Consider the following 26,766-nt stretch of genomic DNA (forward strand, 5'->3'; position numbering starts at 1 on the left):
TGAACAGTATGCTTTGTCTGTATAGCCTGCAATAAACAATTCTTTTCACTGTATACCAATTCACGTGACAATAATAAATCAAATCATAGACTGTAACACTACATTCTGCGCCCTCTCCTTTCCTTCTCTAAGAACAGTATGCTTTGTCAGTAATGTTCAAGGAGCAATACTTTTTATTGTATACTAATACATGTGACAATATAAATCAAATCATAGACTGTAATACTACATTCTGCACCTTCTCCTTTCCTTCTCTATGAACGGTATGCGTTGTCTGTATAGCCCGCAATAAACAATTCTTTTCACGGTATACCAACACATGCGACAATATCAAATCAGAACGCTGGCTGTACTGGCTGACTGCTGACCTGCAGGTGCCGCTGGCGGCGGCGGGAAGGCGGAGCGGCGGCGCCTGCGCGTAGCTGGAGGGAGGCGGTCGCGGTGACGCCATATTTAAGCGCCAGCAGGCGGGGCGGGAGGGAGGCGGGGTTTTGCTGTGTGTGTGTGCTGCAGAGAGATATAGAAAGGGAAGGGGGAAAATTAGCACGGGCAGGGAGGAGAAAGGAAATCGGCCAGTTACCTAACCCACCTCCCCTCCTCTCAAATCCCGGGTCACCATGAGCGGCGGGACGCCCTACATTGGCAGCAAGATCAGCCTCATCTCCAAGGCGCAGATCCGCTACGAGGGCATCTTGTACACCATCGACACGGACAACTCCACCGTGGCCCTGGCTAAGGGTGAGTGCGGAGGGGCGCCTTCCAACTGCGGCAGCGACAGGCCTCTCACCCTTTAGACCCCGTTTCTCTCCAATATGTTGTCCCCCCTCCATTGGACAAACATGGCCTCTTGTTTATGTGTCTGTCCCTCCGCCTTCTGATGGCGCCTTTGTCCTGCTGCCACTACCTGTAAATCAGGACAGGTGCTGAGCTCGCACACCACCACCCCCCCCCCCAGAAGGGGCTGCGTCGACTTCTAAAAAATGTATATTTTGCAGTCCCACCCCCCACCAAAAGCACGGTTTGATAGCTGACTTGGCAATTTTCTCTATTCCTCTCCCGGAGGCACTGTCAGTTGTAATTGTCTTGTTTGCATTATTTATATTTGGGGTTTGTGTGTAATCAAATGGTCTAAATCAAGAACGCCGCCCTGTCTGGTTGCCTGCGAAGGTTCACAGTGAGAAAGAGCTCCAAGTAAATGTTAAAATATGATCTGAAATTTGTTTGCCATGACACCCGCAGTATTTGTTTTGAAGCTCAGAGGCAACTTTATAACCTAAGTGTCTCGAAAAGCAAATTTAGCATAACGTTTTCACGAACTCGAGTGGCGTGTCCAGACATTCCTACAATAGTGTTAGCTTGTTATAGTCATTGGTTTTTTAAAATTCGAGTGGAGCCTTAGCCCATATGGATCCAGTGACGTTTCCAGCCATAAGTATCTCCACCGAAGAACGCCCATTGTGTTCATTAAGTATCTTAAATACTTTGTCTTCAATAAAATTTGCTTTTAATTGACTCCACCCTATATTTGACTTCTATTTTGTGAGATTTATTTCTTCCTCCTTCGTATTGTAATTCTCTAATATTTATTGAGACTCTCCTTTTAATTTCATTTTCTTTAATCAGCAGCAGAGCTCAGCTTTGAAATTCCTATCCTTTGCTAGTCATGTGATTGTGTTTTAGTTATACCTGGGTTGCTCATTTTTTTTATACGAAAGGCTTTGTTTCCAATCCACTTTTTGCTCCTTTTCATAACTGCTCTAAACCTACCATTGTGAGTGCTATTTCCCAGCTGTGCGCTCCCTAAAACATGTTTCACCTGTCCCATTTCATTCTACAGAACGATATGTGGCACTGCTCCGTTCCTCATTGGGCTTATAACTAAAATGACATGTTGCCAAAGCTTGGAGAAATTGTCTATTACTGTTTAGGCCTTGGTGATCCCTTTTCTCTCTGTCCCCAAACAGAAATTGATTTGGCTTTTTGAATATGGGGCATTGTTAGTAACTTATATATAGGTTTTCTTCTAAATTACCAATCTTATGGAAAACTTAAAGACAGATTTTAAGGTATCTGATTTGTCTGAGGCTATTGAAAATGTGATTTGTTAATTATTGTTTTTGTACATATTTTTCAGGTCATTGTTAGCTTTTCACAAGTCACCAAGGTTATTTTTATATAATTTAACCTTATTAAATTTTGTTACTAGCTTTATCCGATGTACTTGAGGCCTTTAGATTTTACAAGATAAATTATATTGCTGTCATTGTCCATTGCATGCTGCATAGCCTGCACAATTTTAGCTCAAATAAAATCACAATTGAGTACTGGAAATTGTGTATGTTGCGCAAAATGGAAATGCAGCAATTTACTTGACTTTTTTTTATTTCCATAGTAGTAATACTTCCCAGTTTGGATTCTAAAGAATGTGTTAGACTGTCTTATTTCATTGTCCGATCTGAAGCAAAGCTGGGGGAAGTTGTAGAGTGCATACTTTTTAATATACAGAAAGGTACCATTCTTTTTGAGTTGTCCATTCATTTGATTTTGCTGGTAATTTGATACAATTTCCTGATTTACTCATTAACTAGTTAGTGCTGCTTATCGACTAATCTTCTCATCTGAAACCCATTGATTAGATTTATTAGCGATTCCAAGTAGTGTGAAGTTGTTTTGAAATGGCTTTCACTCTCATTTTTGAAAAGTTTGATTTTAATGTACATTTAAGTTTGATTTATTCCTGAGGTAAAGTTCTCGATAGTTGTCATGCCATGATGGTATAGAATCATGGGGTCTTTGTATACTTAAGTACTAAATTAGAGAATCTGTTGTATCCAATGATGCACTATTGCAATGTGAATGTATTTGCTGCAGAAAAATAGTTTTAAGGTGGTATAAGCAGAAAAACTTGTGGTGAAAGTGTCTCAAATATGAAGCTTGTTCTTGTTGAGTTCAGATGTGTCTGTAAAAAGGTAGCATGGATTCTTCCAACAGCAGCCTGTTTCAAAGAACCCTGCAGTTCTGTGTATAAAAAAACTGAAGTGAATCATTGTCCTGTAAACTGAACTTGGAATGGTTCCTTGAAAATCCAAGAAGCAAATGATTAGATATTGGATGTAATGCCAGTGAGAAAAGAAAAAAAAGTGCTCTAATGTAATAGATACAAATAAAATATCACACTGCCTGCTCTAAAGGAAAGGTTAGAGGCTTCAAACTCAATTCTGTAAACTGAATTAGTTTTATTTTGTACTAGTCTCGCAAGACAAGTTTGTCAATTGAGTTGTCAGATGTTGCTTCACAATCAAATAGGCTTTTACAAATAGCATTTACGATTAGAGTTTGTGCAACAGCAGGTATATTTTAAAGAGCAGCACACTGACTGCAAATTCTGAGCTATTAAGCACATTAATATTTTCTTGGGGAAAGGAAGGCAAGTGGTCAGAGATTGCAACTGTGAACTCAAGTGCACTGCAAAACACACTTTGTTTCAAAAAGATTGTATATATTTATATTTGGAATACTGCTTTATAATTGTCAATTCTAACCCTTTCTATTCCAAAATGCTAATTGCTCTGGCAAATCAAAAGATCTAACTCAAGTAAATCTTATCTTCATCAAATGTGCCCCTTTCATCTCATTGCTGAATGATTATATTTGGATCCCATCCATTTGAAAAATGAATAAAAGTAGTGCAATTCATTCACTGTAATTGATTCAAGAATGACTTGAGCCAGTACTGTCAGGGTCGGATGAAATTTTGTTGAGTTGTATTTAAAGCAAGATATTTAATGCTTTGTTTTGGCAGTGCGTTCATTTGGAACAGAAGACCGCCCTACAGACAGACCTGTCGCCCCAAGAGATGAGATCTATGAATATATCATCTTCCGTGGTAGTGATATTAAAGACATTACTGTGTGTGAACCTCCAAAACCTCAACCCCAGGATCCTGCCATTGTACAGGTAAATTACAGAAATTGTTTAATAACTGTACCAGTATTTTTGATACAGCTCATAACTATTGTTTTTGATCTAGCACAATGCTACAGTCACTAGATATGGGTAAATTGGGGAAAATTAATTTAAGCAGGAGGTCTATCCCTTTTAGTTATTTACTCATTATTCAGTTTTGTTGCTCAAAATATTCCGTCTTCAAGTTAAGTTGCTGACACATTGTCAAGTGGCATCTGAAAGGTTTACTTTTGATTCAACTTCATCTGTTGATATCTTGGGCTGTTGCTGTGAAGCAGTTAAGTAACCTAGTCTCCCAACTTGCCTTAGTTAAGCTCATAAAAATCCACTTTAGCTTGTGTTGTTTTTGTTCCCAGTGTATGAAGTACTGGTTCTTTGCAATAATTATTTTGTGAAAGCATTGGCCAAGATTAGAAACTTGTGCATTACATCCAATGGATCTAAAAAGTACATCCAATCACTGAAAGTAAGAATATGCTGTTGTGCTTTTAACTTTTACCCATTTACTTAGCTTCTAAATGTGGATAGTAAATCTATTGAATAGAATAAAAACTCTGCTATTCAACCCCTTCCTGTTGCTTTTCCGATATCCAGTTTGTTTTCATGTGAAAGTGTGTAACTAAGTTTCACACTGTTTCATAGGATATTGCAATATGTATTTGTCTTGTTGAAACAATGTACCAGTAACAGTGTCAGTAATGACAGCATCTTTCTTCTAGTCTTCGTTGAGTGCTTCGTCAAACACTTCATTTCAGCCTCCCACATCATACAGCCCATTCCGCAGTATGACTCCATATAACCAGTTTGCTGGGGGAGGATCTCTGGTTGGACAGCAGTATGGTGGCTCTGTGGGTTTAGGTCAGTGCATTTTTTTTCTCAGTCATAATTTCTATGCAATTGTGTTGACGTTTTGTGCATTAAACTACAATTTTAGTTTAGATTATGCTGAAAGTAACAGTTTGAGCAAAATTGTTAGAAATTTCTGCAAATAATGGTTAGTGCATTGACTTTGTAACCTGCCAGATCTGAGTCGCAATCCTTTAACTAGTAATTAATAGTCTCTATCTTGTTAAATATTCAAAATTTAAATACTGCAACTAACTTTTTAATATCTTTTCAGCTGCCAAAAAAAATCAAGATTAAACTTCTGTGTGAATATAAAATTGAATTAATTTATGGCTGTAATCTGACATTTTGTAAACAAATACTTTGTAGTAACAACTAGAACATAACCCACCTCTTCAATTAATATTGCTCGTAGACTAAAAATACACTTGAGAAATGTTATCAAGTTGTATTGTAAAATATCTTTGGCCTAGCTTAATTTACTAATGGGGAAATTGGTTTTTACTGTTGACATAACTAAATCAGTCATTACATCTTTAAACCTCATTATAATGACAATATAGATCAAATTGTAAAGTAGCTTAATCGGTTTTGCAATCAAATTTGTGTAACTATATCTAAAATTTTGAGAATAAATACTAACTAACAATATCAAATAAGTTGAAGCAGTACAACTTAAGTAATTACTGCAGGAAATCTAAGTTTTCCAATTTAGTCTAACAGTTATTGGAGCCGCTTAAGCTAGACCGTTTTAGTCCAGAGTATAAAATTCTGTTATATTTTAAAGTTTGGAAATAGCTTCAAATTAAAATCTGTTGTGATGCAGACTGTCCTGATGCGTGATTGGTTTTCAGAGACCATTGAGTTTAACAGTTTATGTAGTACAAAAGTGCCCAGTGTTCCAAAACTCAATCAAGAATACAAACTGGAGTAAGGCAAGCTTCATACCTTGCAGTAATTTTGCATCTAGCTTAGATCAGCAATTGTAAGGTAAGTACGACGCTCTACCAAAAACCCTTTGGAAGAATACTATCTGGGAAACCTCCAATTTCACCAATTATTTTACCCTTGAATTGAGACATTCTTGGCTGTAAATTCTTTTGTTAATACTGTGCTATGATTAAGTCTATTGCCAGTTTTTGCTTGCTGCTCCACATTTGTCCTTGTATTTTCATCCAGTGATGTACAATTAGATTTGCTGGAAAATTTGTATTCTAGTTTTGACAAGTCAATGAATGTCTGATAAGTTATAAAACATCTTTTGTAGGAATTGAGGATTACTTAATAACTTTTTCTCTTTTTAATAACATTTGGCAGCATTGATCTTCTGGTTCCCTTTTTCTTTCCTTCCTGCACTTTAACAGGATGTTCAACACCCACCCAAATCACAACTGTTTCTCACTCCTCCAGTACTGATAGTCCTCCCTCACCACAACCAGTCTTTACAGAACTTGAAATACCACCTGATCCAGCACCCTTGCAGAAAAGCCAACTGATTTCTCAGGGTAACGTCTGTCTATAGTCTGCTTAGGTTGTTTATCTATTGTTACTATTGTTACTATGCTAGGCAATTGCCAATCTATCTTGTCTGTGTGCAGCATGTACTAATTTGGAAATATTTATTGTTGAAGCAACTTTATTTTAACTAATTCTCAACTATTAGAGCCATGCCATATGAAACCCGCTTATTATCATACTTGCAGAATTCCAAAACAGCAGTCCATATGGAGCCCGTTTATTCTAAATTGCACCTGAATTAACCAGTGAGGGCTAGTTTAGTTCTTTTTTGCGTCCAAATGATGTGAAAACTTTCCAATTTTAAAAAAAGTTAGCTTTTAATGACTTACTAAATTCCCTTATATAAATAAAAGTTAATTTGTTTGTTTCAGGTATCTACTGTTTTGGAATATCGCCATTGATGTCTTAGCTTGCTTTGTGAATTTCTTTGGTTTCTTCATCCTTTTCAACCAACACTAACATTAAACTGGCAGGAATGTAATGATAAGGGGTGCGCATGGCTCTCAGTTTGGAAAAATGATACTCTTGCAATATTTTACTAACTTGATATTCTTATTTGAAGCCAGTATTTATTGTAATCAAAGTTAAAAGTTCCTTTTTATTTTTGTGAAAATGGAGTTTTACTAAATTAATTGCACTAAGTGTTTGGCATCATGGTGGCACAGCAGTTAATATTGCTGCCTCACAGCGCCAGGGACCGGGGTTCAACTCCCAGCTTGGTCACTCTGTATGGAGTCTTCGCTTTCTCTCCCCATGTCTGCATGGGTTTCCTCTGGGTGCTCCAGTTTCCTTCCACAGTCTGAAAGGTGTGCTGATTTGGTGCATGGGCCATGCTAAATTCTCCCTCCGCATACCTGAACAGGTGCTGGAATATGGCGACTAGGGGATTTTCACGGTAACTTCATTGCAGTGTTAATGTAAGGCTACTTGTGACTAATAAATAAACTTAATGTATGGCCTGCCAACCTAGCCTTTGGTCTTGTGCAGCTAGCCACACTGCAGTCTGTAATGCAGTCTCTTCTGTAATGTAGCTTCAATTAGGATAGGGAAAAGTTAGAGCGGTCCTATAGTATAAATGTTGGTGGTGATGATGTGAAATTGTGAACAGTCTCTTCAGTGTGAAGAACGTAGTTTTGCTATGAGTGTCTACTCAGGTGTTCCCTTGAGCAATCTGGTTGTGTTTTTTATCAAAACATCATTTTTGTTATATAGTTGTTGATGGAGCAGCAGGATCTGGAGGAAGGCAGTTGCATTGAAGCTGCCTTGCAATCTAGTCTAGACACGTCTAAGTGTGTGCTTTAATCTCTCTGAAGTTGGGCTAAGGTAACTGTCTGGAGTTTTTGGTTTGGCTTACAAGCTGCTTTATTCAGCAGTATATGAAGCTGGCACAGTGTAGCTCTGCTCAATTCCTTTGACTTATTTTTGTTGTGGCATGTGAAGATACACCAGTGAATTTGGGATGAAGGGAGGCAAGGGAAGTGATGGTGTGGAAAGGTGGTTTTTATCTGCCATTTGCCCTACCTATAGTACAGCTGCAGTTTGCCCCTTGCAATATTTTGCTGCCTTGGCTGAAAATTCCACCTCAATTCAAATGCCAGTTGAAGTGATGTCAGGTGCAAGGGCACCTTGAAAATCATGTATTTCGACAGCATCACTGGTTCCCAATGCCTCAGCAACACATTTTGGGTTTTCGAAGAGATGGTAGGAGTAGAAAAGAGCTCATAAGCCTTCAATTAATTGCTTGTTGAGGGTGTTGTTGAGCTTGTTAGGAGCATGAGAAACAACAGTAAGTTTCAAATGGCAAGCAGGAGAAATTGAGGGTCTGGGACACTTGAGCATAGCTATAGTAAAACAGCAGGGAACCCATTGGTGCTCTTGAATGCAGTGTAAAAATATTCCGTAAATGGAGAGAGCAAAATTCAGTTGCTCGTGTACCGGCTAATTTACAGTGCTAGAGGTGAGGTTTGATTTTGAGAATTTAAGAAGCTGGCATCACTTTACACCTCAGGTTGAAGACGCTGTGTTAAACTGAGTGACAAGTGAAGCTGCTAAGCAGCCTAAGATGGAGAGAGTAACAAAGAGGCCCGTTGTAGATGGCAAGCCCCTGCTCTGGAGGCTGCCAAAGGAGCAAAATGGGGTTCCAAGGGAAAGAAAGTGCTACTCACGACATGAGTTGTATCAGTCTCCCTCCAAATCCTGCTGTCCCACCAGCAACTATAAAAGGTAACAAAAATGAAGTTGCTTTGATAACTAGCTGGAAATGACAAAGTGCTAGTGCCATAGGAGACCAGCAAGGAGTTGGCCTCTGATATTTGTACTCTAATACACCATGACCTAAGGCCTTGTTGTACCCTTGGAAGATCCCTGCCAATAGTTGTCAAGCTGACTGTAGTGCTGTAAACATTTCTGCATCCAGGTTATTCCACTGGTCAGCTACAGACCTGAATGACAGGCAGTTCTTCACTGTCAAATCGTGACAATTTTCAGTCAGGAGGGCAAGGCACAGAGGACATTTATTTTGCTGCCATTGATGGCTTCCTCTGAGTCCTGAGGGTCAGTGATTGTATATAACCATCAAGGCATGGATTGAACAGAAACTACTTCGAATCTCAACGTCCATCTTGTCTCTAATGACATCTTGCAAGTTTTCCTGGCACTGTCTTTGTCATGTCTATCCTGGTATTGGACATCTTCAGGTCAACACTCAGACTCCAAGTGGTTTCTGTGAGTTGAGGGTTGTTCTGTGCATATGTGGCCTCCTGATATCCATCCAGGATCTAATCATGGAAGCAGAGAACAATTGCAATCCCAATCAGTGCTGACTACTAACACTACTTGCATTGAACAGGCTACTGACCTTGAAGAGTGACCTACATCCCTTTCACTTGCAGGTTGAGTTATCTGTTCTGTATGCGCTCCTACCTCTCTCCCATGGCATGCTGCAGTGCCAACTCCAATGTTGCAACTTTGATTATGCTCAATATGGTGAACTGGACTGCTCCATCTATGAGTCCTTTCACATGCAATGTGCTCTCTTCTACAGGATTGAGAGAGTTAAACGAAGGCTGCATTCCATCACCATGTTCAGCTGCTGCCTTCATCAGTGCTTCCTCCTTATTTATGATCATTGTGAGAGTTATATCAAGTTCTGCCTCTGCACATTTCATTTTTTATAGTTCTTTGCAGAACTATCAGCTAGCTCAGCTCAGTGTTTATTTTGATGTCTACAGAGCTAGAAGCCTGTCGCCCTGGTATCATTTGGCAGACCTCTTGTGGAAACCCCCAGCATGTGTAGCGCTCTCTTTTTTTCAGGTGCAGGGAACAGTACAGCTTTCCTGTCCAGCTGAGCCTTGGTCAGGACCTCAAGGCAAGGAAGATATGGGGCTGTATGGGGATGGCTCTTCAAACTACTGTTGGTTTTCTGCTCTCTCCAATTGCAGTGGCAGCAACTTCCCAATCATGGCTGCTGTTTGCTGCCTTAAATTATCTTCTGTGGTTATTCTGAACTGCTCCAGGCCAATTAATGGCTGATGGAAATAGCCCAGGTGTTGGGTTATTGGCCCAGGAATGAAAATCTGACTCCTGGAGTCTGTTACTTGAAGCTCTCCATCCAAGACTCTAGATAAGAAAAGCATCAACGTCAAGGCAGTAGAGTTTTCCTGGATAACCAGATATCGTTTTTTTAAAAAAATGTCATTGCTTAGGTTCACCTGTTGTCTGCCAGTGAATGGCCAGCCCATCCTGTCATTTGGTAAACTATCTAAATGATGTTAGAATCACAATGCTGAAGTCAGTTGTGGTGGAAACATTTACAGAACCCTGAAACGTGACGTGTATCTGTGATCTAAATATTCCTGTAACTGTGGATTATTTGAACCGTTACTTCAATGATGGCCAGTTTCCAGTAACATTTCAACACTGGCCAAACCAATTCCCTCTATCTACAACCTGAATTATTATTTGTGGATGTGGGCAATTGTGGCAGTCTTGAGGGAAGTAGCTCGTCTTTGGTACTGGAGAGAGTTATGCCAGGGATTTGGTGTGATACTTATGTTACCTGTTGCTCACACAATCCATGTCTGGATGTTGCCCAATCTTACTTAGAACAAAGAACAAAAGAACAAAGAAAATTACGGCACAGGAACAGGCCCTTTGGCCCTCCAAGCCTGCATCGACCATGCTGCCGGACTGAACTAAAACCCCCTACCCTTCTGGGGAGCATATCCCTCTTTTCCCATCCCATTCATGTATTTGGCAAGACTCCCTTTAAAAGTCACTGCTATGTCTGCTTCCACTACCTCCCCAGCAGTGAGTTCCAGGCACTCACTACTCTGTGTATAAAAAAAAAAATCTGCCGTGTACATCTCGATTAAACCTTGCCCCTTGCACCTTAAACCTGTGTCCCCTGGGAAAAAGCTTCTGACTATCCACCCTGTCCATGCCTCTCATGATCTGTAGACTTCTATCAGGTAGCCCCTCAATCTCCATTGTTCCAGTGAGAACAAACCAAGTTTCCCCAACCTCTCCTCATAGCTAATGCCCTCCATACCAAGCAACATCCTGGTAAACTTTTTCTGTACCCTTTCCAAAGCCTCCACATCCTAATGGTAGTGTGACGACCAGAATTGAATGCTATATTCCAAGTGCGGCCCAACTAAGGTTCTTAAGCTGCAACACGACTTGCCAATTTTTAAACTCAATACCCCGGCTGATGAAGACAAGCATGCTGTATGCTGCCTTGACTACCTTCTCCACCTGCAGTGTCACTTTCAGTGACCTGTGTACCTGTACACCCAGATCCCTTTGCCTATAAATACTCTTCAGTGTTCTGCCATTTATTGTTCATTTCCATCTGTATTAGACTTTCCCAAAAATGCATTACCTCACATTTGTCTGGATTAAACTCCATCTACCATCTCTCTGCCCAAGTCTCCAACTGATCTATATCCTGCTGTATCCTTGATGGTCCTCATCACTATCTGCAAATCCACCAACATTTGTGTCGTCCACAAACTTACTTGCTTGTAAAAGAGAAGCTGATCGCTGGAATCACCAGGTGTCCAGCCTGTCTAGCCAGGTCTTGTAAAGGTTGGAAGATCATTTAAGTTGTAGGAAACAATTGGGTCCCAAGGAACTCCTGTCCTATCCTGGGGAAACACTTTTATATGCCCATGTGCAACTGTACCAGTGTTCTTTAAATCTGATGTATTATACAAATTGGCACATTTGGAATTCTGCAGTTCTAACATGTTATGGAAGTAGTTTCTGTGCACAGTGGTTAGCACTGCTGCCTAACAGCACCAGGGACCCAGGTTCCATTCCTGGCTTGGGTCACTGTGCGGAGTCTGCACGTTCTCCTTGTGCCTGTGTGGGTTTCTTCCCATAGTCGGAAAGATGTGTTGATTAGGTGCATTGGCCGCACTAAATTCTCCCCATGTACCCAAACAGAGTGTGTGGTGACTAGGGGATTTTCACAGTAACTTCATTGCAGTGTGATTGTAAGCCTACTTGTGATTCATACTCTAGCATTCTTTAATAGCCATTTTAGCATTGGGCATGAAAGTTGCCTTATCACAGCTAATACCATTCTAACTTTGACTTTGAGGTATTGATTTTTCTTCTTGCCATTCCTGTAAATTACACCAAACTTTGGTGATGGAACCCAATTTTTAAGTTTTATGACAAATGAAATTCATGCATGCCTGCAAGTTCTAGGCAGCTGCAACTTCTGTAATCAAGTTGTAACTGGAAGCTTGATGCTCAACTCCATCAAATGTCCATTTTAATTTGGCCGTGGTAATGACTTTCGTTATATGTTGCAAAATTTAAAAGCCACATGCTCTGTGCTGCATCCACTAGAGTTTGAAATGCAGTGAATTTTGTAGGCGTAAACTAAGAAGTGTTGCTCTAAAAACTTCTGATATTTTGAAATGGGACATACGTTTCAATTAATGTGCAAGTCTTGGCGGGGAAAGAGTCCCTATCTGTAACTAGATGAATAAAAATGGAAACTGGATGGGGAAGTTCCACCTGGCTATATGTTGGAGGAGGATTGTATGGTTAATTGTGAAGGCAGGTCAAGAAGGAAAATAGATAATGTATTGAATAGTCACATAGGATGTCATTTATGACTTCTGAGGGCAGTAGTAGGAGCAAAAACCTGTTTGCAGGAGTTGAATATAGAGCTACGGGCAATATGGGCAGAATTTGGAAAGCAATAAGGACTGGAGAGAAAAGGGGAATTTGAAAATCCGGCAGTATTTTTGTAATAAGGAATGGTCAGGCTTTTTAAAGAGAATGCAGATTTGTTTGGGAGGGGGACTATAAATGAGGAAAGAGAAATGTTGGTTATCTGTTAAAATGGAGGCCAGGATGAGAAGTTGGATGTTCAGCAAGTTTAAGAGCAAGAGTGGGTCTTGTAGACAAGGTTAGATCGAGAAACTAGAGAAAGATATTAGGGCAGGGGCAAATCTTGAAATGTTGACTCAATGGCTGAGTGGAAGGGAAGAAAGCGAATGATGGATGGTCTCAAATCTTACCCTTGTATTCTGGTGGGGGAGGCAAGGAAGAGAAGTTTAAGATAATAGAGTGGAGAAGTCACAGTATTGTGGTTAAAACATTGAACCAACAAAAGCATATAGGCCAAAATAATGACATTGAATGTCTTATTGGGCACCTTAGCAGTTCTAGGTAATGGACAAGTGAATGTTGAAGTTCTTTCTATATAAAGATTTTGGCCTCTAAATGAGCCAGTCTTGATAACTATAGAATACATTTAGTTCACTTTACGATTGAATACAATAGGGTGTTTCCATAAGAAAGTCAATATAGATGGAGTAAAATTTGCAACGTCAGTTCATATGCACATTGCAATAAATTGTTTTTTGTTCATCTTGTTGTAACTCGACCATTGGAGATGTTTTCTGACCTAAATCCAGTTTGTGGACTAAAAATAAATGTACATTTTTCAGGGCTTTTTTGTTGTACAGGCTGAATTGATACAGAAATTGGCAATAAAACTTTAGTGCATTAATCATTCTTTCTTTCAAATAACTAACCAATGATGACCACTTGGTTTGTTAATTTATTATTGTGTAATCATTGCCATTTTTAATTTTTTTGTGTTACGCTTTATTAAATGAAGCAAATGTTTCTAGTGCATGCAAGCTGTGCTCATTACCCTGTTTTGCAGTTGCTGAACTTAATTTTTGTCTGTTTAGCAGCTACAGGCTTTCCATTTTTGCCACCAAGACAAAGTCCAATGGTGGAACAGGGTGTGCAGACAAGCCCTACAGAGGGTCTTAATCAGAAGAACCTACAACAGGACAAAATCCCAGCTAGTATAAATCAGCAATCTGTTGGACAGGAGCAAAGGAAAGGTAAAAGTTCTTTGAACCTGTACCATTGGCCATGTGTTTGCATTCATATAGTTTAACAGGAGAGTTGCTATTCAGTGATTCACTTTTTCCTAGCAGTGAAATCTTTTGCCACTGGCGGGTTGATGACTAAGATTGAGGCCAGGCAGTTGTAGTGTTACACAATGTTTCATTCTGTTGGAGTTAATGGACAATGAATTGTACCTTTCCTATCTTCAGTTGCACAGCCAACACCACAGCAAAGTCAAGCTCAAGTGAATGACGAGAATAAAAAGCCTCAGCCTCAAAGGAGGCGATCAGGTGAGTACTTCTGTTCACCTGCAGGTATATAGACCTTTCATATGACCCTTTTTCTTGAAGCATGTTTTTAGAAAAATTTTGAGTCTTCAATGGCTGTATGCTGTGCAGTGGATACAATACACAGGCTTAAGAGGAAATGCATGCAAATTTGTCACCAGTAAAGATGAAATCAGTAACTGCCTGTGCATTGATGTGTTTAAAGTGGAGTTATGATTGAGAAGCAAAAGTGGAATTTGTGTCCAGAATCTGTAATGTGGAGTTGCTCTTGGAAATTCTCGCACCTTTTCTGTCAGCTTCATGGTTGATGTTTAAAAGTGAGAAATTAATGAGAGTTATCAATGCAGAGGTTGAGGGTAATAGGACCAGGTGAATTGGAGAAGCAGACAAAAGGCAAATGTGTTTTTGTTAGAGAAAGTGTCCTTGTCATAATTATGCATGGAGGTAAAAATGGCAAAGAAATGCTGCATGAAGTGAAGGATGATGAATGGAGGACCACAATAACTCTGAAATAGCTGGTACAGCTGAAGAGAGAAGTAGTGTGCATGTGACGCTGTAGAGTAGTGTGTAGATTCAAACACAAGTTTGAGACTTGTCCCCATTGTTAATCAAATAACCTGACCACTTAACTGTGTATCTGATTTACTAGATATATTTCTCCAACTTCAAGCTATTTTGTTCTCCCTTACTCTTCTCCCCTCCTGCTTCATTTTTCTCTTCTCCCTCTCCTCCCCTCTTTCTGAAGAATGTAGTTCTCTGGCTAGCCAACATCCCTCAATTCTTCATCAACCAACACCATCAAAACCAGATGGGACCAGTATCTCATGGCTTGTGAGACGTTGTGCATGTGATTTGCCATGTATGCTGATAAATCTTGTTACCCTTGTGTAATTGTCTATGTTGCAAGTTGTCTGAGAGAGACAAAGCTGATATAAATACAAGTCTTGATCGCTGCTCCTTCTTGATCTCCATATGTAGATCCAGCATATTTAGTTCCTGACACTTAATCTGGTGCATTTTAAAAATTATTGAACTGTAAGGATAGTTCATATCTTCTATTAGACTTCTATTCATGCACTATATTGCCATCACTGGGAAGTTTGGACATTCTGTAGCAAAAAATAGCAGTTTCATTGAATATGAGCAGCTATTTCATAGATATTTATCTGATTCAGAAGATGGAAGTACGTAGTTGGCCCATTGTGTTCAGGTTAAATATATTTTACAAGGAGGCTAGTTATACTGAAGCAGTAGCATGAACCATGTACTGGCAGCACAATACTTGAACTGCATTTCAAAACATTTTAAATTAATTTAATAATTTTGTGACAGAGGTATCACAATGCCACCTTTTGGTGTGGGAAAATGGACAATCAAACCTGAACTGGAGCTCTCTTGGGAGATTGTCACCTCCTGGTACAGTTTTGAGATTCTGATACCAATTTTAATACTGAAGATCTAAGAGCTTGCACAAAATACTAGGAAGGCATACCTGTTAACAATCTTCCCGACATTTGGAGTTTTGTTACCTGCCAATGTAAAAACCATAATATGTTGCAATTTCTACTGGTTGAACTTTCTTGATTTGGCTATTATGTTTGCCCTATGTTCTGCAAAACTTGTACATTTCAGAAAAGGTGCAGTAGAGTCTGAAGCAAATAACTGTCAATATAGAAAAGTGAAATAGTTGTTGGATATATTCACTCTACCCCATCCAATTCCCAAGAACTTCAAGCCATGGCTAACTGAAGTCAGTTTCTTAAGTGTCCATGTCTGTCAGGAGTTCTGAACGTTTCCTGTTTTGTGGAATGTCTGTGCTCTGTTTCCCTCACTATTTTTTTGAAATTTCCTATTGCTTTTAATGCAAGGAAATGTAACTTGATTTTAGGCAACAGAAGAGTCAGAAACCGTGGAAGAGGGCAGAACTTTTCTGGAAATAATAAAGAAGCAACTATGAAATTTGAAGGGGACTTTGATTTTGAAAGTGCAAATGCTCAGTTTAACAAGGAGGAGTTTGAAAAGGAGTTCCAAAACAAACTCAAAATTAAAGGTAACTTCTCACTATTACTTTAATTGAAGCTAAAGTATGCAAATTATTTTTAAAAAGCAATTCTTGGAATGTTATGTCTTTAATTGCCCTTGAAGGTTAAACTGGACATTTTTCAAACAATTATGTAGCAGAATTTATTTAACAGAAACAAAGTTTAATGGTGAGATTGGACCAAAAGTTTAGGAAAAAAGAGAGGTTTCAAGGAATACCTTAAAAGAGAAAAGCATGGTACAAAGGCTGAGAAGTGTAGGGATAGAATTCCAGAGCTTGGGGCTTAAGCTCCTGGAGGCCAATGGTGATCAAGAGGCCAGATTAGATGAGCACAGATATTAGTATTATAGGGTGGTGAAGATTAGAAAAGCGGGATGGGATTTTATGACCTCGTTTGGGCGAGACCAAAAATTCCCACCTGCGGTCAGAGATTTTCGTTATTGGGAACTTTGTCCTTGCCGATTCTGTGGTAGAGTTCTGGTTGCGGAGTGACGAGGCCGTGAAAGGAAAGGTAAACGAGGAGCAGAGCTATAAAATCAAGACGTTGGCTCCATATCAAGAATGTAGGTCACCCAACACATGGGTGATAAGTGAATGGGACCTGGGTGCAAGTTAAGACGGTCAGCAGAGTTTAGGATAGTAGAAGGTGGGAGAGCATTTCTGGTCATCCAGTACTTGATATTGGATAAGTGTCTAATAACTTTGCAATGCTGGAGGATTCAAAGTAGTGGAGCAGTAGAGTTGGGTGTTATCAGAATACATGTGAAAACTAACAGTTGCAGTCCATGTGAAGAAGGTGGTCATGTGCTTACTAAGCATTTTAAACCATTCTTACTTTAATGCTCAGCCAGTGCAATACACAAGTCACAGCAGAATTAGCCAGTTGCATTGCTGAAATTTCACTGATTAAAACCGACTGCCCAAAGATTTTATTTGAATTGCCTAGGTGCACTGCATTTACCATGAGGTATGGATGGGGACTGGAAAGGAGTTTAAATTCACATTTCCATTCATTTCAAAACACCTAGCTGATTTTAGGAATCATCAGTCAACAGGATTGTCACCAAGGAGCCAACAGCTCCAAAGATTTTACAACCTCCAAGCCCATTACACTTAAACAAACCCGCAAACAGAAAATTGCAGTATAAACTGGGCTAAGTTTCGTGGTCTTCAGATGTTGCATGTAGTCCAAAGGGGTACCTTTTAGGATCCTCTGATTTTCACAGCATCTAATGAAGTACTTCAAATTTCAGATGACAAAGTCCAGAAAGGAGATCTTGGTGACCAAGAAGAAAAAGGAGAGTCAAATGTTGAGACACCAAGTACTGAAGGAAATAAAGAAGAACCACCTCTTGGACCCAACTGTTACTACGACAAAACAAAATCATTCTTTGATAATATTTCCACTGAGCCAAAGACACGGTAAAAGTTGTGCAGTTTAATTTTCATTTTAAGTAGTAAATTGTATTTATGATAGCTGCCTTGGGCGCAGTTCTTTTATACAACTGACCAGTCCATTATCATCCCAATGCTTCTAACTAGAGTTGGCCAGCAACCATTCACTTTTTAAAAAAAATAAGTAATTAGTTTTACAACTTGTGATCTTAAATGATGGTTTAACTTTTGGAACTAACTTGCAAAGTTTGAGTTGTTATAGAATTTGTATTATTGTTTGAAATGGGGGTGAATGTAATTTTGTTCTCGAATTGAATAACTCCTAAGTTTGCAGTCAAGTACCTTGTTTTCCTCCCTGGTTGATTTCAATTAAACTAAAATCAAAGGGCACCTGCCACATCACCTCTTATGGATGTGGTAGGGCCAATGTCAGAAGATGCTGTCCAGGCTTGAAAGTTGTGACCTGATTTTAAAATGGCTTAGTTGGAACAGTTTTTAGTTTGGGTATAGAGCTGTATAAAAGCGGTGGAGCATGAGGAGAAAGAGGACATTTGACTTGTGGCTGCTTGTATCTGAAGAGCATTGATTGTCTATAAAAATTGGTCATGAAATTCACCTGCTATAGAATTTCTATAGATGAATTAAGTCAGCTGTACTTAAAAAAAAAAAATCAGTTCTTTTGATCTGTAGGAGATTGAAAGAATATTGGAATGTCCATAAAATTCTTCATGAATTGACCTAGCATTTGGAATTAGAAATTGGTTATTGGAATCTTTAGATGTATTTATTCGTGGGACATGGGCACTGCTGGCTGGCCAGCATTCATTGCCCATCCTTAGTTGCCTGAGGGCAGTTGAGAGTCAACCATATTGCTGTGGCTCTGGAGTTGCATGTAGGCCAGACCAGGTAAGGATGGCAGATTTCCCTGCCCGAAGGACACTGGTGAACCAGATGGATTTTTCTGACAATTGACAATGTTTCATAGTCATCAGTAGATTCTTAATTCCAGATTTTTAAAAATTGATTCATAGTATCTACTATGACTGGATTCAAACCTGGCTAGACTAATAGTCTGGCAATAATACCACGAGGCTATCGCCTCCCCCTAATAATCTGATGAAAAATTCTGGGTATACCATTTTGGTCTGAATACAGGCTGTATATCTGCATAGACAACATGTTGTGAATTTAATTTTATAATTAGTCCTATGAATTACCATGCACATAATTAACTTTATCTTGCCACGCGTGGAGATGTTTAGTGGACGTAAGGATGTTCAGAAGCTTGAAGAATGAGCTAGGCATATGAATGGTGCTCATTTTCCTTCCCCATAATATTTCACAGTTGTCCTCAGAATATAAAATATATACAAAAACTGCACTCCAGCACTTCATGCAATGAAATGTAAACTAAAGTTTCAACCTGAATGCAGTGCAGGCCATCAGTTGATTTCCAACCTGTTCGTAGGAACTTTGTTTTTTGGTACTTTAATGCAATTTCTCTGTCTTGTGTAAAATCAGTTAAGTGAGCACAGACTAGAGAATCTTGCTCCTCAAGCTGTGGTGGAGATTGTTTATGACTTTAAATGCCTCATAACAGCTCATACTTTTGATATTGAGTAAAGCAAACTTATCACAAGTTCATAAAATATTGGGGCAAAATTAAGCCTTTCAGCCCATCGTGTCTGCTTTGCCATTCGATTGTGGCTGATATGCACCTCATCCTCATTTTCCTGCCTTCTCCCCATAACCCTTCAACCCATACAAGCTAAAAATCTGTTTAATTCAAATTTACTCACTTTCCCAGCAGCCATCGCACTCTGGGATAGTGAATTCCACAGATTCACAACCTTTGGGAGTAGATTCTCCTTAACTGTTTTAAATTTGCTACCCCCTTATCCTAAGACTATGATCTCTTGTCCTAGAGTGCCCCATCAGCCAAAGCATCCGCTGGTCAGACTTATCAGACTTACTTGAATGGGTCACTTAGAAACCATAGAAACAATCGAAAATTACAGCTCAGAAACAGGCCTTTTGGCCCTTCTTGTCTGTGCTGAACCATTGTTTGCCTAGTCCCACTGACCTGCACTTGGACCATATCCCTCCACACCCCTCTCATCCATGTACCCATCTAAGTTTTTCTTAAATGTTAAAAGTGACCCCGCATTTACCACTTTATCTGGCAGCTCATGCCACACACACTCCCATTACTGTCTGCGTGAAGAAGCTCCCTTTAATATTCCCTTTAAACTCTTCTCCTTTCACTCTTAACTCATGCCCTCTGGTGTTTTTTTCTCCCGTAGCCTCAGTGGAGAAAGCCTGCTTGCATCCGCTCTATCTATACCCATCAAAATCTTATACACCTCTATCAAATCTCCCCTCATTCTTCTATGCTCCAGGGAATAAAGTCCTAACCTATTCAATCTCTCTCTGTAACTCAGCTTCTCAAGTCCTGGCAACATCCTTGTGAACCTTCCCTGCACTCTTTCAACCTTATTTAAGTCTTCCTGTAACTAGGTGACCAAAACTGTGCACAACACTCTAAACTCGGCCTCACCAATGCCTTATACAACCTTACCATAACACTCCAACTTTTATACTCGATACTCCAATTTATAAAGGCCATTGTACCAAAAGCATTCTTTACGACCTTATCTGTCTGTGACATCGCTTTTAGGGAATTCTGTACCTGTATTCTGAGATCCCTCTGCTCAACTGCACTCTTCAGAGTCCTACCATTTACCCTGTACATCCTACTTTGGTTTGTCCTTCCAAAGTGCAATACCTCTCTCTTGTCTGCGTTAAATTCCATTTGCCCCTTTACTGCTTTAAACAGTCAAATTGTTGCCTCAGAGTTTTATTTTCAGAACAGTATTTAAATCTTATAGCTACTACAACTTCATCCATCGCATTTTTTTTGTCTACAAACTTGTTATAGGCGTACATGGGCTGAAGAAAGAAAACTTAATACAGAGACTTTTGGGATCTCAGCTAAATTTCTTCGTGGGCGTGGTTTTCGTGGAGGCTTCCGTGGTGGAAGAGGCCGTGGAGGAGGAAGAAGAACCTCATCAATGCCAAGAAATAGTGGTGGTAGCAGGGTTTAGTGAGGTAAAGCAATACAACAAATTTGAAGTGCTTCTGTTTCAGGTGTTAAGCCATGTCCTTGAAAGACTTCTTGGACTGAAATTGGTCTATTTTTAATAATTTCTGACAAACTACTTGCAATAAAAGTCATTTTCATGTATTTAATAATGCTTCTGATATGTCTGCATTTCTCCTGTTTGACAGGGCACTCAACTGTCCAACCCAGCTCCCACACCTCCAGACCCCTCCTTCCTTCCTCCCTCCCAGAATCATAATTGGATCCTTAATTTTCACGCTACCTTTGCATTCAAAGGATTATCCCTCACCATTTCTGCCAACTCCCAATATGATGCCACACCAAGCATCTCTCCTCTGCCCTGCCCCCAACCTCAAGCATTCTACAGGGACCACTAGCTGTGCGACCCTGTGATCCATTTCTCCTTCACTCCCTTCGCGCAGCACCTTTTCCATGCAATCACAAAGTTCACTGTCTTGCTCCTTTATCTCCTTTCTCATCAGCATCCAAGGTAAAGAAGAGTTTCACTTGCACCTCCTCCAATTTGGCCTACGTATTTACTCCTGATGTGGTTGCCTCTATATTGAGGGACTAAACACACCCCCTCTTAAACATTAGAAAATCCAACACCTTTCTCCTCCATCTTAGTTATGAAGAATTGTCATGCAGACTGGACATGTTATCTCTGTTTCTGTTTCTCTTTCTCCACAAATGCTGCCAGACCTGCTGAATTTTTCCAGCACTTTCTGCTTTTATTGCTGGTCTCTTTTTTTTCTTACTGTATTTCTATAATAAGAACTAGGAACAGGAGTAGGCCATCTGGCCTCTTGAGCTTGCTGCGCCATTCAATAAGATTGTGGCTGATCGTTTAGGGGACTTGGCTCCACTTACCCACCCACACGCCCTTTATTCCATTAAATTGTAATATGCTGAAGGCATGACCCACAGCTAGTCTATATTGACAGACTTGTTTTCTTTAAGCACTTTTCTGCACACAAATACAAAACTTAATGTCTTTCTTATGGAGATTGCCTTTTAAGAGATGCTAAATATTTGTTTACTCCCTCTATCTGCTCAAAGGCTCATGGAGAGGCTTTGACACTGGGCACTTCTGGTTGCATTTGTGCTACTTTAGTACAGTTGGAAAAATGGCCCTTAAACGGGAATATATATAGAGAGAGTTTGTAATAAGGTTTCTGTTTTTACCATTATCTTAAACCTGGCTCAGTCAATAACTTTTTTCGTTTGTGTCCTTTTGAGACAAATGAGTTGAAATGCTTTCTAAATATGATATGGAAGTGCTGATATTGGACTTGGGTGGGCACAATAAGAAGTCTCTCAACGCCAGGTTAAAGTTCAACAGGCTTATTTGGTATTGCGACCTTTCAGAGTGCTGCTCCTTCATCAGGTGAGTCTAACTCTGCTCCTTCATCAAGTGTGATCAAAGAGCAGTGCTCTGAAAGGTCGTGATACCAAATAAACCTGTTGGACTTTAACCTGGTGTTGTGAGACTTCTCGCTGTGCTTTCTAAATAGTGAAAAAAAGATGGTATTTTAGAAACATTAGCCCACTATGCTGGTATGTAAATGTTCGACAGACTAGAGGGACTGATGGTGGACAAGTCCCCAGGACCGGATGGAATGCATCCAAGGGTTCTGAAGGAATTGGCAGAGGCGAGAGTGGATGCCTTGGTGATTATTTTCCAAACCTCGCTGGATTCCGGGGAAGTGCTGGAAGATTGGAAAACGGCTAATGTTACGCCGCTGTTTAAAAAGAGTAGCAGGCAAAAGGCAGGGAATTATAGGCCAGTTAGTTTAACATCTGTTGTAGGAAAAATGCTTGAATCCGTAATCAGAGGAAATAGCGAGGCCTCTTGAGAAGAATTGTTTAATAGAGCAGACGCAGCATGGATTTGTTAAGGGGAAGTCGTGTCTGACAAATTTATTGGAATTCTATGAGGATGTGTCTAGTGCGGTGGATAGAGGGGAACCGGTGGATGTGGTGTTTCTCAATTTTCAGAAGGCGTTTGATAAGGTGCCACACAAAAGGTTGTTACAGAAGGTTAGGGGACATGGAGTTGGGGGTAAGGTGTTAGTGTGGATGGGGGATTGGCTGTCAAATAGGCAGAGAGTGGGTGTCAATGGGTGCTATTCGGATTGGTGGCTGGTGACTAGTGGAGTGCCCCAGGGATCGGTGCTGGGACCTCAGCTATTTACCGTTTATATAGATGATCTGGAGGAGGGAGCTGAGTGTAAAGTGTCAATTTGCTGATGACACAAAGATAAGTGGCACAACAAATTGTGCAGAGGGTGTGGAAAGTCTGCAGAGGGATCTAGATAGGCTGAGCGTGTGGGCGAGGACCTAGCAGATGGAATGCAATGTTGGCAAATGTGAGGTTATCCACTTTGGTAGGAATAATAGGAAGGACTACTACTTACAGGGTGAAAAGCTGCAGCATGCTATGGTGCAGAGGGACCTGGGGGTCCTTGTGCATGAGTCGCAAAAACCCAGCCTACAGGTGCAGCAGGTGGTCAGGAAGGCAAATGGGACGCTGGCCTTCATAGCGAGGGGGATTGAATATAAAAGTAGGGAGGTCTTGCTGCAACTGTACAGGGCACTGGTGAGGCCGCAACTGGAGTACTGTGTGCAGTTTTGGTCAGAGCACTTGCACAAGGATATTTTGGCCTTGGAGGGAGTGCAGAGGAGGTTCACTAGGCTGATACTGGAGCTGAGGGGGTTGAGCTATGAGGAGAGGCTGAATAGACTGGGCTTGTGCTTGTTACAGTTTAGAAGGATCGGGGGGGATCTTATTGAGACATATAAGATGATTAAAGGGATGGATAGGGTAGAGGTGGAGAGGTTCTTCCCGCTCAAAGGACAGCAGGACTAGAGGGCACAGTCTCAAGATAAAGGGGGGGGGGGCGGGGGGGGGTAGTTTAGAAGTTGAGGAGGAACTTCTTCACTCAAATGGTGGTGAATCTCTGGAATTCTCTGCCTGTTGAAGCAGTGGAGGCTACCTCACTAAATGTATTTAAGACGCGGGTAGATAGGTTTTTGGTAGGCAAGAGGATTAAGGGTTATGGGGAGAAAGCGGGAAAGTGGAACTGAGCCACTTCAGATCAGCCATGATCTTATTGAATGGCGGGGTAGGCTCAAAGGGCTAGATGGCCTACTCCTGCTCCTATTTCTTATGTTCTTAAGGAAGTTTTTGTATTCTTCCACTCCAAGACTTGGGTTCAAGCCAAGCCTAGCTTGAAGGATGATGGTATAAAGTGTGTGCAGAAACTGTGTAACAATTCACAAATGAAAACCATAATTTGGAGCCGCAAGTAAAATATGGAATATAATCAGTGCAGCGCGGGCTGGTGTAGATAGGGAAGAATACGTGTGAATACTTGGCAATTATAAAGAGACCTTGTAACTAACCCGATTCAATTCTAAATGTAAAATAATTCCACAGTACTTTTGTCAGCAGGAAAATAAAATTTACCACTTGCATCCAATTTTGATGCACAGCACCCAAATGTAAAACAAACTTTTTTAAAAACTTATGATCTTCAGAATGGCAAGAACTGGTTTTCTTCTGCGTTAACTGTCTTGTGATTTTGGAAACACAAGATATTGCGATGAGGTGGTTAATAATGGGCAAAAACATTTTTCTATCTTGGCTTTAATGGCAATAAGTACAGGATGTTGTGGGGAAATGAGTACTACATTTCATGGCATTTGGTTTCTAAATCTGTGAAATGAACAAACTGGATGTTTTTAAGGTACAGCATCCAGTCCTTTCATGAACATTCTCAATTTTTGTGCAACATTGCAAGAGTGGCACAGTGGCTGGCGTTGCTGCCTCTTAGTGCCAGGGACATGGGTTCAATTCCCAGTTTGGCTCATTAACTGTGCCGAATCCTCCGTGTGCCTGTGTGGGTTTCCTCTGGGTGCTCTGGTTTCCTCCCACAGTCCGAAAGACGTGTTGGTTAGGTGGATTGGCCATGCTAAATTCTCCCTCTAAACCCGAACAGGTGCCAGAATGTGGCGACTAGGGGATTTTCACGGTAATTTTATTGCACTGTGAATGTAAGCCTACTTGTGACACTAATAAACTTAAACACTTACCTTGGCTGATATTTTTAAGTTTTGCTTTTTGACCTACTGTTCCCCAATTGTGCATATAATTTTACTTTTTTACATTTCAGGAACTCTAGACGATGCTGAGAAGATTTGGATTTTTGGGTTCTGTGTATATATACACTAAAAGAATTGGCACTACGGATGTCACTTGTGAACTAGTGTGTATTAATTTTTGTTTAAATACACCCAAAGGAGCAACTGGCAAGCTAGTTGTAAAATGCTGCTTCTAGTATCCTGTCAATTAAGGTTTTGTATTGATTTGAGGTCCTTATGCAGTGAAAAAGGAGATGAATGTGTTTATTTTGGGTTAGCTGTGTGTTTAACAGGTGTGGGAGTAATTGCTTGTCTGTAACTGGCTAGTTTGCACAAATCGTGCAAGGAGGGCTTAATTTATTATTTTGAAGAACAAAGCTTCCATGTTGCATCTGTTGCTGCATATGCTCAGGATTGCCACCAGTCCTTTCTATTGCCGTGAACAAGCATCCTTGTATCTTAAGTATCTGAAATGTTTCTCACCCATGCAGATTCTCTCAAAGCTCCATATGGTACTGAAGGGTAAGACTGGTGTCTCTGTTTTAATCCACTTAAATTTAAACAACTTGTTTGAAGTACTGTAAAATCATTAAAGGAGGGTGCAATGAAGAGTGACAAACATGAGTTGGCATGAGCAAATTATCCATGCCTCTTGTATGCACTTGGAATTGAGTAACTTAAATATTTTTAGTTGCATCTGTTACTTCATTTTAGCTTAAAATTTATTTTTATTGATATATCCTTGTTTGAAAAATTGTAAACAATGACTTATTTTCAAGTGCTTTCCAACTGCTCTCTCCAATCTGTGATATTTTGGAATTGCTTTTCACTTGATCTCCATGTTTTGCATGGGTGAAAAAGGTGGCTTCATTTAACCTGTATTGTCTGTAGCTGCATTTATATTGGTAGCTTTATTCAGACTCCTGGAGACTGGGTATGGGACAGCTGACTCCCAGCAAATGGTACTAAATCTGACTCCTTTTTTAACTTGAATTAATGAGTGCAATTCTGCCACCTGAGTAAGGGAGCTGAAATTAGCAAAATAAATATTGAGACTGCTCAAAGACGTTGGTCTCCTAGAATCTGAATAAATGGTGCCACTGTTAAAATCAGTGTAAATATACATCAATTTATGGTCCTTCAGACATGTATGCCACTTTGGATGGTGTAAATATTCTCAATGGACTTCCATATTTTGCAGCTTGTAATTAAACTTCTCATTTTTGGAGTGCATTAGTACTGTGAGGTTGGTATAATACTGCTGATGGGAATCCAACTGTTAAGACTACTTTTTTATGGGATACACCTCGAGAGGCATAAATTATTGGGTTGTAGCATGTGCATAACTGGTTTAGTTTGTCTGGCATACATCCAAACTGACTGTGCTGGACTTAAATTTCTGTGAAGCATTTTTAGTTCAACAAGTTTTTTTTAATGCTATAAATACCAAGAATTGCATGGAATGCCAGGTATGAAACTAATAATCTGGATATTCACTTGCAGTGTGCAAAGTAAGGATAATCATTTTGAAAAGGAAATGTGCAACAGTGCTCTGTACAAAGCTAATGTGTTTCGAATATGTTCAGATACTTGCAGATGTTTGTGTTGTATAAACTTTGTTTCATTTTTTAAGAAAAGTACCTTTGGCACTTGTTGATCTGGGAAGAGTTGGCTAGCTTTGGAAGATCACTACCTTCGGAGCATTCATTGTTCTGCAAGCAAGCCTGTTATTGCACACATTTTGAAATTTTTGAAGACTGACATTACATAATGTCATAAAGCCATGGTAACTGCACTCTTGTAGCAATAAATATTGTGTGAAGTACACTTTAACATTGGGCAAATACCCCAATGATTTAATAAATGATGAGCAAATATATTTTTCCACTTGTCTTATTTTAAGGTCTTTACTCGGTTTGACCTGACATCCTTTACTGATGCACTTAAATGTGTACTGCAACAAGAGGTGGAACGAAGTGGGGCAGCATGGTGACACAATAGTTAAACTGCCTTTCATCCAGGGACCTGGATTCTAACAGTATGGAGTCTGCATGTTGTCCGCA

The 26,766-nt window shown here is 40.0% G+C and overlaps 1 protein-coding gene across 2 annotated transcripts; it reads left to right on the plus strand.

Annotated features, from left to right (window-relative positions):
* Positions 1-490: 490 nt before the first annotated feature.
* On the plus strand, positions 491-26,582 carry lsm14b (LSM family member 14B). Of its 2 annotated transcripts, XM_080204739.1 has the most exons (10): positions 491-738; positions 3,803-3,957; positions 4,686-4,824; positions 6,177-6,317; positions 13,551-13,709; positions 13,926-14,006; positions 15,892-16,053; positions 17,298-17,466; positions 20,378-20,547; positions 24,736-26,582. In XM_080204739.1, the coding sequence occupies exons 1-9, from the start codon at positions 618-620 to the stop codon at positions 20,541-20,543; spliced, it is 1,293 nt and encodes a 430-aa protein (XP_080060865.1). In that variant the 5' UTR covers positions 491-617; the 3' UTR covers positions 20,544-20,547; positions 24,736-26,582. The 2 variants fall into 2 exon arrangements, with proteins under 2 accessions (XP_080060865.1, XP_080060866.1); XM_080204740.1 differs by lacking the exon at positions 6,177-6,317.
* Positions 26,583-26,766: the final 184 nt, after the last annotated feature.

The sequence above is a fragment of the Carcharhinus amblyrhynchos genome, chromosome 16 (assembly GCF_965287045.1).
Source record: "Carcharhinus amblyrhynchos chromosome 16, sCarAmb.v2.hapA, whole genome shotgun sequence".
In the NCBI taxonomy this organism is placed as follows: domain Eukaryota; kingdom Metazoa; phylum Chordata; class Chondrichthyes; order Carcharhiniformes; family Carcharhinidae; genus Carcharhinus; species Carcharhinus amblyrhynchos.